This window comes from Elaeis guineensis, chromosome 6 (genome assembly GCF_000442705.2).
Source record: "Elaeis guineensis isolate ETL-2024a chromosome 6, EG11, whole genome shotgun sequence".
Classification (NCBI taxonomy): domain Eukaryota; kingdom Viridiplantae; phylum Streptophyta; class Magnoliopsida; order Arecales; family Arecaceae; genus Elaeis; species Elaeis guineensis.
The window spans coordinates 120,670,474-120,681,642 of NC_025998.2; the positions used below are offsets into that span (position 1 = coordinate 120,670,474).

Consider the following 11,169-nt stretch of genomic DNA (forward strand, 5'->3'; position numbering starts at 1 on the left):
TATATATAAATTGGGGAAAAGATGGGTGGATAAATAAGCCAAAAAAAATGAAAATACTAAATACTAATATCTTCTGAATGAAATACTCAAATTTGTATATTTCTATTACAAGCTAGAGGAATAACACTTAGCAATTATAACAATCCATAAATATCTCGAATATCAAATTGGAGTCACATAATATAAAAAGCTGATGTAAGTTAATGGCCCATGTCCACAAAAATAATCATACTATATGCTAACAAATTACTGATATATTTGAATGATGTATCCTCGATATGGGACTATTAATTAAATTCGACTTCTTTTGCCCTTTTATTGCTTTCCATTCACAACGAGTATCATAATTAGGCATGGGGGGTTCAACCATAATATGATCAAAAAATCAAAATAAAAAATAATTAATCTGCTTATACCAATCTGAACAAATAATATGGTTAACCTTATATACATCTAAGTATTCAACAAAAGTCTTTTTTTTATTTTTTTAATAATTTAGAAAGGTTACATAGTAGCCATGCTTATGGGAGTTAAACGATACATAAAAAAGGATTATTAATTTTTATTAAATAATTTATTGCATCATCACATCTCTCAAATGATTTTTTTTTCCATTTAATTCTTTCTACAATATATTTCTTATTTATATGAAGATAAAATTATATTTTTTAGTATAATAAAATAGTATTTATATGATTTTATCATTTTGATGTGTATGAAGTAAAGGAACACTTTGAGTATCGTAGATGTAATTACTCACGTTCAGTTTAATGAATCCATATGTTTTTTTTTTTTTTTTTTTTAAGAATAACATGGAATGACGCGAAGTAGCAAATTTCAATAAACGGTGGTTGGGTCTCTTCTCCTCCTCCAAAAATGTGCTCTTTATTTCAATTGCCAAGACCCCCTGCCTCCGATCCAAGAAGAATGAGAGCCAGAAGAGCGACTCCGGCTTCTCCCCCAAAACTCCCTGCGATCACCCCCAAAACCCTAATCCCTCTCACCCTCCTCTCCATCCAATCCACGGCCATGGCCTACTCTTCTGGCGGCGGGCGGCGGCCAAAGAAGAAGGTCTACCACCGCGTCCCGGAGCTCGACAAGGCCATGGACCTCCAGAAGAAGCCCGCCCTCCTCCTCCGCCTCCGCTCCATCATACTCTCCCACAAGAGCCGCTCGGTCCTCCTCCGTGACCTCGAGAAGGAGGTCGGCTTCGTCCAGAAGTGGAACTACCTCTCCCTCATCCAGCGCCACCCTTCCGTCTTCAAGGTCTCCGGCGGCGGCGCCGCCCGCTTGCCCATCTCCGTCAGGCTCACCGAGAAGGCCGAGAGGGTTTCCGCCGAGGAGGCCGAAGCCAGAGCATTGATGGAGCCCCTCTTGGTGAGGAACCTTCGGAAGCTGCTGATGATGTCGGTGGAATGCCAGATCCCCCTGGAAAAGATCGAGCTCATCAAGTCGGATCTCGGCTTGCCGGAAGATTTCAAGGATTGCTTGATACCAAAGTACCCGGAGTATTTCTCCGTCCGGAAAGCCAATGGGGTGGATTGTCTCTGTCTCGAAAGCTGGGATTCTTCGCTTGCTGTCACTGCCCGTGAAGAAAAATTGGATCTTGGAAGTGTCCAGAGTTCGACCAGGGTGATTCCCAGAGATGGTAATTTCTCTGGCCCGTTTGCTTTTAAGTTGAAATTTCCGGCTGGTTTCCGGCCGAACAAGCATTACCTCGAGGAGATGCTAAAATGGCAGAAAATGGCATTCCCTTCTCCATACTTGAATCCCAGGAGGATCGAGCCTGCAACACCGCAGGCTCGAAAACGGGCAGTTGCAGTGCTGCACGAGTTCCTGAGTTTGACTATGGAAAAGAGGCTGACCTCTGATAAATTGGATGCATTTCATAATGAGTATCGGCTGCCATCGAAACTGTTGCTTTGCTTGGTCAAGAATCATGGGATATTCTACATCACAAATAAGGGGGCAAGAAGCACTGTATTTCTTAAGGAAGCTTATGATGGACCCAACCTGATTGAGAAATGTCCTCTGTTGAGATTTTATGATATGTTTATGGCACTAATTGGCAGGACATGCCCTGATCAGAATAATGCTATGGCAGTTTGATGGGATTTGATGTGTCAAATAACATTGTTTCGTGTTCAAGGGAACTGCTTCTCTCTTGTTGGTTCTGATTAAATCGATTTTTCTGCTAAGTTTCCAGCCAAAGGAGGACAAACATTGCATTGAGTAGGTGATAAAGTGGCTGAAAATGGCCTTCCCTTCTCAAGTATGATTGTGTCAGGAGAATGAGCACAAACTGCAGGCCTGGAAATGAATGTTTATAATGCTCCAGGAGCTGCTCAGTTTGACTGGGGAAAACAGGCAGGCATCTGATAAATAGGTTGAGTTTGTTAAGGAGTATTACTCTCCCTGCAAGCTGTTGCTTTGCTTGGTTAAGAATCTTGGGATTCTTTTACATCATAATAAGGGAGCATGGGGGTGTAGTGTTGTTCTTCTAAGGGAGCTTTTGATGAACTCAATCTGATCGAGAAATGTCTTTTGTGGAGTTTGCATGATAGTTTCTGGAACTCAATCAACATTCCAGAGTTTGACATGTTGATGACAGCAAGATCTATCAAGCTGATGCCACATGCTCCTCTCTTCTTAAGCTATCCTGAAGATAACCAACATATTTGTCCTTCACTCAGGTAGATATCCAGATCTTCAACATTTGTAACTTGTTTTAAGGGAGTCTATTTAAATGTAAATTCATATTCTCATACAATAAAACATTGACCTTTCCTAAAGCGTGATATATATTTTTTTTCTTTTTGAGGCATAAGAGGCAGTGGGATACTGGCAGGTAGGAGATGTGCTTAATTTAAATGCGATGAAAAAAATTCTACTCTCTAGCTCACCGTCCCCAGCCTTTTGATTTGTATGGAGTTGCTTTCTTTCTACAGGCTTACATAATCTTAAGTTGTTGAGAAAGCTGGTCATGTTCTTTCTCAAAAAATGGAATATAAACTTCATGATGGCCCGAGATCACCACAACAAGAAAATTGAGGAACAATCCTCCTTTTTTTTTTTTTAAGCAAGAGTTAGACCAAAACAGAATACCATATAACAATCTTTATTTAGATTTGCTTTGGAAGTTGAAGTGACGATCTGAAACAAATTTCAGATATGAGTACTTTCATGCAATCTGAATTTATTTCAGATTTCTATGATGAAAATCAGCACAGATAACAAAACTCTTCTCACAAGGCAATTGTATCCACAGTGTTAGGCAACTTCTGAAGCACAATGATGCGGGACAATCCTAAAAAGAAAATCAATCCTAATAATCAAGCTCTCTTCTGTTCATCAACAACAAATCACGTCCGGCCAGGAGCTCATTATTCCCAGGACAGACAGTATAGTTGCCTATACTCTGCTCAGGAGGCGTGATTGATTGATACGAGACTAAAGCGAGATCAATCTAAATGATACAGACGAATGCCATTCGAGAGATCAGTAAACAATTAGTAATAGAAAATTTCATAAACAGATAGCAGAAATTAAACATGCTCACGAGTAGATGCAAAAAAAAAGAAATAAGAATGGAACGAGAGAAAATAAAACATTAAACCCGTGAGAAAAATCCAAGAAGATGATAAGAATCCGGATCGTGGTAGTTAAGAAACTACTCTGATTAGGGCTCTTAATCTTTTAACCAAACAGATCCATCGATAAAGAACTAGGTCTTTACCAACATCGGATTAAAAAAAAAAAATCAAAGATCAACTGTTAAGGAACGAAGGTCCTTGACAGCATATGATCTGTAGAATAAGAAATCACTCCTTCTCTCAGCATGACAGATGAAAATTCTGGAGGAGACAGATCTTCTCTTGACGGAATAGGCTTGCGTGGGTAGTTGGTGGAGTCGATCAGAGTCGCAGAAACACTGAATCTTAAGTAGAAGGAATAGGATAGAAAGTGGGCCTCACACCCTCCCCTTGTGGGGCGATTTTGGGTCTCACACCCTCTCCCTCTCGGAGCGATTAACACAAGTATTTGTGGAGTTTGTAAAATCATTCATTGTTTTCTTTCATGAAAGATACAAGGATTTATATAGGACTCTAAGGATCCTATTTGTTTAGGAATCTCTTATTTTTACAAGGAAGAAATCAACCCTCCATAAAAAAGTAAAGCATTATAATCTACCATAGGAAAGAAATCAGCCTTCAACAAAATAAGTAAGTAGCCAAGAACTCTTAAGGAATTCTAAGGAAGAAATGGAATTTCATGTGGGTGCTTGATGCTTGACACAACTTGGCATGAGCACGGCATATGCTGGCATGCATATTCTTCTCTTGGCATGTGGAGAGTGGTGGCTCCAAAGGTGACGTGGACAAATCCAAGTATGGTCCTATGGACCCAAAGCCAAATGCATTAAAATTTATTGACTGAAAATAAATAACTGAAGTAGAATCAATTTAATGAGGCTTCTTCGATCCAAATCGAACTTAAATTATGTTGCCGATTTTTGATGGCTCTGGTGTCCGCACCAATTCTCCCGAGGTGGGAAAAACTCGACCTTGTCGAGTGTGGATCGATTTCGCTCTGGTGACGCTCAAGTAGATCGGGATCAATGCGTTGCAGCTCTTCTCTAGTGATCCAGGTATCTTCAGACTCCGGTCGACCTCGCCATCTGACCAGATACCGCTGATAGCCTCGACTCCGGGTGGAAAGGATCTGCTCATCCAAAATTCTCTCAATCTGATCGTGTTTTGCTGACATTTTGGCTGGTGGACACTCAGGGATAGGTTCGCTCTCAAAGGTTGGTTCAGGCTCAAATGGCTCACTAGGTATCCGAGTTGGTTTTTTATAGGCGACAAGATCTGTAATGTTAAAAGTAGAGCTAATTCCAAAATCAAAAGGTAGGTCCACAACATACGCATTTGATCCGATTTTCTTTATGATCTTAAATGGACCTGCTCCTCGGGCATGTAACTTCTTCACGGTTCCGGGAGGAAACCGTTCAGGCCTCAATCGAACCATCACATAGTCTCCCTCTGCAAACTCTTGAACACGTCGATGAGAATCTGCATTCTGTTTATAAACTTTATTACTCATACTAATTTTTTTACTGATCTCTTTATGCAGACTCTTGACATGCTGTGCAAATGACTCTGCAGATTCGGAAATCCTAGCATGCATGGGTAGTGGGATGAGGTCTATTGGTTTTCTAGGTTGATATCCATGAACTACTTCAAAAGGACTCATGCCAATGGACCTATTAACAGAGCTATTATATGCAAATTCGGCTCGGGGCAGCAAAAGATCCCAGTTACCCATATGTTCCCCAATCAAGCAACGCAAAAGATTTCCAAGACTCCTATTAACCACTTCGGTCTGACCGTCTGTTTGCGGATGATAGGCAGAAGAAAACTTTAGTTTTGTGCCTAAAAGATGCCATAGGGTTTTCCAAAAGTAGCTCATAAATCTAACATCCCTATCAGAAACAATGGTTTTAGGCAATCCATGTAGTCTAACAATCTCATCAAAGTATATCCTTGCAACTTTCGACGCGTCGGACGTTTGGCAACAGGGCAAGAAATGGGTCATTTTTGAAAATCTATCTACAACCACTAGAATGGAATCATGCTTCCTGGCTGTCCTAGGTAATCCCAAAACAAAATCCATACTAACATCTTGCCAAGGACAGTCTGGTATAGGTAAGGGTGTATATAAGCCGGTGTTTTGTTTTCTCTGCTTGGCCACGGCACATGTTCTACATTGGGCAACAATTCGGGCGACATCTCTTTCAAGCTTGGCCAAAAGAACTGGGCTTCTACCAACTCTATAGTTTTATTCCTACCAAAGTGTCCAGCTAATCCTCCAGCATGTAATTCCCAAACTAAAAAATCTCTCAAAGATGTACGGGGGATACACAGCCTAGTTTCTCTAAATAGGTAACCATCCTGAAGGGTATATTCACTACGTTCTCTAGATGGCCCTTACGTAAAGCGGTAAGTATGTCACCAAAATCGGGACACTCCTCATAATTTTCTTTAATCTTATCAAAACCAACAACTTCTATACTAACGGTGGACAGCAAAGTATGACGGCGACTCAGGGCATCAGCAGCACGATTCTCTACACCTGCACGGTGTTTCAAAACAAAAGTATAGGCTTGCAAAAACTCGACCCACCTACCGTGTCTATAATTCAATTTCTTTTGAGAATTCAGGAATCTAAGGGCCTCATGGTCAGAGTACAAAACAAATTCTTGCGGTAGCAGGTAATGCCTCCAATATCTTAAAGCTTGAATTACCGCATAAAACTCCTTATCATAGGTAGAATACTTGAGTTTAGAATCGTTAAGTTTCTCGCTAAAGTATGCTACCGGATGACCTTCTTGACTAAGGACACCACCAATCCCAACTCCTGACGCATCGCACGCTACTTCAAAAACCTTAAAAAATCAGGGAGACGTAAGATTGGGGCATGAGTCATCTTGTCCTTAATGTCTAGAAAGGCTCTATTGGCTGCCCTAGTCCATTCAAAATTTTCCTTTCTAATGCAGTCAGTGATGGGAGCGACTATGGTGCTAAACCCTTTTATGAACCTACGATAAAAAGTTGCTAATCCATGAAAACTCCGCACGTCATGCACACTCTTGGGCACCGGCCACTCACTATTGCTCTAATCTTTTCAGGATCAGCAGATACACCATTGGGGGTAACAACAAAACCTAAAAAGATGATATGGTCTGTCATAAAAGCGCACTTCTTAGGATTAGCATACAAGCTTTCTGTTTTAAGAACTTGACACACTCTTTGGAGGTGATCTAAATGGTCTTCCCTAGTTCGACTATAGATCAAAATGTCATCAAAATATACGACTACAAATACTCCTATAAATGGTCGTAGTACTTGGGTCATCAACCTCATGAAGGTACTAGGGCATTAGATAATCCAAATGGCATCACCATCCACTCATATAAACCATTTTTTTCTTGAAAGCAGTTTTCCACTCATCTCCCGGTCTAATCCTTACTTGATGGTAACCACTCTTAAGATCGATCTTAGAAAAGATAGTGGATCCGGCCATCATATCTAACATGTCATCTAACCTAGGGATGGGAAAGCGGTACTTAATGGTGATCTTATTAATGGCACGGCTATCTATGCACATCCTCCATGTACCATCCTTCTTTGGAGTCAGTAGTGCAGGAACCGCGCAAGGACTCAAACTCTCCCTCACAAATCCTTTTTTTATCAGCTCTCCAACTTGTCTTTGTAGCTCAGCATGCTCATTAGGGTTCAACCTATAGTGGGGCAAGTTGGGTAGGGTAGATCCAGGAACTAAATCAATGGCATGTTGAATGTTTCTCATAGGCGGTAAGTAATCTGGAAGATCCTCAGGAAAGACATCATGAAACTCGGCAAGAAGGCTAGCTACTTCCTTAGGATAATCCACCTTAGAATCCTCACGAACTTCTCTAGCAACAAGCATCCAAATGGTGATCCTTCACTCGTGACGTCTCTAATTCTTTAGCACCTATCAGATTGAGGCTTTTCTTCTTAAGATTTTTTTTGGTCCATGCCTATCTTTCTATTAGTAGCCTTAGGTGGGGAAGGATTAATCGTGATCTTCTTACCCTGATGAGTAAAGCTGCAGGAGTTGGTACGGCCATAAATCGTAACATCATTGTCGAAAGCCAAGGCCGACCTAATATGATACTTCCGACTTTCATGGGTAAGACATCGCACCACACATGATCCTGATAGGAATGAAGCTGGATGGGCACACGACATCTAAATTTGATGGGAATAGAGGAGGAATCAATCCAAGACACACGGTATGGACTAGGATGATCTACAGGAGTTAATCCTAATCGCTTAACCGTGTCGGTGGAGATGGCGTTGATACAGCTACCGTTATCAATGATCACCTTACAAATTTTATCGCCAAATTTTATGAAGGTATAGAAAATAGAGGTCCTACGCCAGTCTTCACTTTCCTTAGTTTGGGCTAGGACATACCTAACGACTCCAAGCCTAAGGTCTGACTCAGGTGTGGCATAACCTAGGATGTCCTCAGTACTCTCAAATTGTTCGGCTAAATCTGGATCAGCTTCATAAACTTCTCCTCAATATTTTCTAGAGTTTTCCTTCTAATTCTTCTACGAATAATGATCGGTTGGGGTATTGTGCAGCAAAGTGATCGTAACCATGGCACTTGAAGCAATGAGATCGAGAACTACTTCCTTTTGATAACTCTCCTATACTCCTTTTCCTTTATCTTCTTTTCTCCCAATAGGATTTGTAAGTGGAGGTCTGTTACTAGGAGTTTGATTAATATTAGGTCTCGATCCAGAAGGGGTTACTCGGTTGAGTTCAGGACGACGGGGAGTCGAATATCTAGAAAATCTTTCAAAATCTAAGGCAAGTTGATAAGCTTGTTCCAACGTGGTTACCTCTCGCAGAAAGAGCTCACGCTGAATATCCTCTCGTAATCCAGCTCTAAATCTAGATAAGGTAACAACTCTATCTTGGCTACTCCACATCTCATGAGGTATTCATCAAATCTCGTGATATACTCGGTGACTGATCTATTCCCTTGAGTAAGTCTCTGCCATTGATCTAAAAGTCTTTGTTGGTAAGAGGTGGGGAGGTACTTCTCTCTGAGTTTTTCTTTCATCTCATCCCAGGTTTCTATCGGATCTTGTCTTCTCTGATTGAGAAGATGCTCAATACTTTCCCAATAAAGTCGGGCTTGCCTCACCAATTTCATCCTAGCAAACCTAACTCTCCTTGCTTCTGACTTTTCGTACCATCCAAAATAATGGTCCATACCTGATTCCCAATCTAGGTACTCTCTCGGATCTAGACAACCATCAAAACTTGGGGCTTCGACTTTCACATTCCTAAGAATATGCTCATCTTGATCGAACTGGTTATGGTGCGGACGTGCCCCTATAGGTCGATCAAGCTCTAGATTCCTACCTCTTTGTCCTATAGGTAGTCGGGAGACTCAGGTTCAGGTTGTTTCTGCCTAGCTTCTTCTAATACCACTATTCTCTCATCCATGGCTTTCATAAAATTTTTCATGTCATCAAACTTTTCAGTCAGAGCATTAATGATGGCTGCTATATTGGGATCCATATTGGTGTTGGGTGGAGAAGTAGGATGTTGGTACCAGGTACCTGATCTAGTGGTCATGCAACTCTAAGATGCAGAAATAAAGTGCAATAAAAATTAAAATGCTTGAAAGTAAAGTACGAAATTTAGAGTACGAAAATTTAACTTGCAAAATTTAAATTGCTGAATTTAAACTAAAGCCCTAATCAACCTGCTCTGATACCAAATTGATGCGGGACAATCCTAAAAAGAAAATCAATCCTAATAATCAAGCTCTCTTCTGTTCATCAACAACAAATCATGTCCGACCAAGGGCTCATTATTCCCAAGACAGACAGTATAGTTGCCTATACTCTGCTCAGGAGGCGTGATTGATTGATACGAGACTAAAGCGAGATCAATCTAAATGATACAGACGAATGCCATTCGAGAGATCAGTAAACAATTAGTAATAGAAAATTTCATAAACAGATAGCAGAAATTAAACATGCTCATGAGTAAATGCAAAAAAAGAAATAAGAATGGAATGAGAGAAAATAAAATATTAAATCCGTGAGAAAATCCAAAAAGATGATAAGAATCCGGATCGTGGTAGTTAAGAAACTACTCTGATTAGGGCTCTTAATCTTTTAACCAAACAGATCCATCGATAAAGAACTAGGTCTTTACCAACATCGGATTAAAAAAAAAATCAAAGATCAACTGTTAAGGAACGAAGGTCCTTGACAGCATATGATCTGTAGAATAAGAAATCACTCCTTCTCTCAGTATGACAGATGAAAATTCTGGAGGAGACAGATCTTCTCTTGACGGAATAGGCTTGCGTGGGTAGATGGTGGAGTCGATCAGAGTCGCAAGAACACTGAATCTTAAGTAGAAGGAATAGGATAGAAAGTGGGCCTCACACCCTCTCCTTGTGGGGCGATTTTGGGTCTCACACCCTCTCCCTCTCGGAGCGATTGACACAAGTATTTGTGGAGTTTGTAAAATCATTCCTTGTTTTTCTTTCATGAAAGATACAAGGATTTATATAGGACTCTAAGGGTCCTATTTGTTTAGGAATCTCTTATTTTTACAAGGAAAAAATCAACCCTCCACAAAAAAGTAAAGCATTATAATCTACCATAGGAAAGAAATCAGCCTTCAACAAAATAAGTAAGTAGCCAAGAACTCTTAAGAATTCTAAAGAATAAATAGAATTCCATGTGGGTGCTTGATGCTTGACACAACTTGGCATGAGCACGGCACATGCTGGCATGCATATTTCTTCTCTTGGCATGTGGAGAGTGGTGGCTCCAAAGGTGACGTGGACAAATCCAAGTATGGCCCTATGGACCCAAAGCCAAATGCATTAAAATTTATTGACCGAAAATAAATAACTGAAGTAGAATCAATTTAATGAGGCTTCTTCGATCCAAATCGAACTTAAATTATGTTGCCGATTTTTGATGGCTCTGGTGTCCGCACCAATTCTCCCGGGTGGGAAAAACTCGACCCTGTCGAGTGTGGGTCGATTCCGCTCTGGTGACGCTCAAGTAGATCGGGATCAATGCGTTGCAGCTCTTCTCGAGTGATCCAGGTATCTTCAGACTCCGATCGACCTCGCCATCTGACCAGATACCGTTGATAGCCTCGACTCCGGATGGAAAGGATCTGCTCATCCAAAATTCTCTCAATCTGATCGTGTTTTGCTGACATTTTGGCTGGTGGACACTCAGGGATAGGTTCGCTCTCAAAGGTTGGTTCAGGCTCAAATGGCTCACTAGGTATCCGAATTAGTTTTTTACAGGCGACAAGATCTGTAATGTTAAAAGTAGAGCTAATTCCAAAATCAGAAGGTAGGTCCACAACATACGCATTTGATCCGATTTTCTTTATGATCTTAAACAGACCTGCTCCTCGGGCATGTAACTTCTTCATAGTTTCGGGAAAAAACCGTTCAGGCCTCAATCGAACCATCACATGGTCTCCCTCTGCAAACTCTTGAACACGTCGATGAGAATCTGCATTCTGTTTTTAAATTTTATTACTCATACTAATTTTTTTACTGATC

General features: G+C 40.7%; 1 protein-coding gene across 8 annotated transcripts in view; it reads left to right on the forward strand.

Moving 5' to 3' along the window:
• The first annotated feature begins 851 nt into the window (after positions 1-851).
• The window catches only part of LOC105034945 (protein WHAT'S THIS FACTOR 1 homolog, chloroplastic), a 45,053-nt gene continuing 34,735 nt past the window's right edge, over positions 852-11,169 (forward strand). For all 8 annotated transcript variants that reach the window (XM_073259676.1, XM_073259675.1, XM_073259678.1 and 5 more), the window contains exon 1: positions 852-2,693. In XM_073259676.1, coding sequence (XP_073115777.1) covers positions 877-2,109 — 1,233 coding nt within the window. In that variant the 5' untranslated portion in view covers positions 852-876 and the 3' untranslated portion in view covers positions 2,110-2,693. The remainder of the gene's footprint in view (positions 2,694-11,169) is intronic.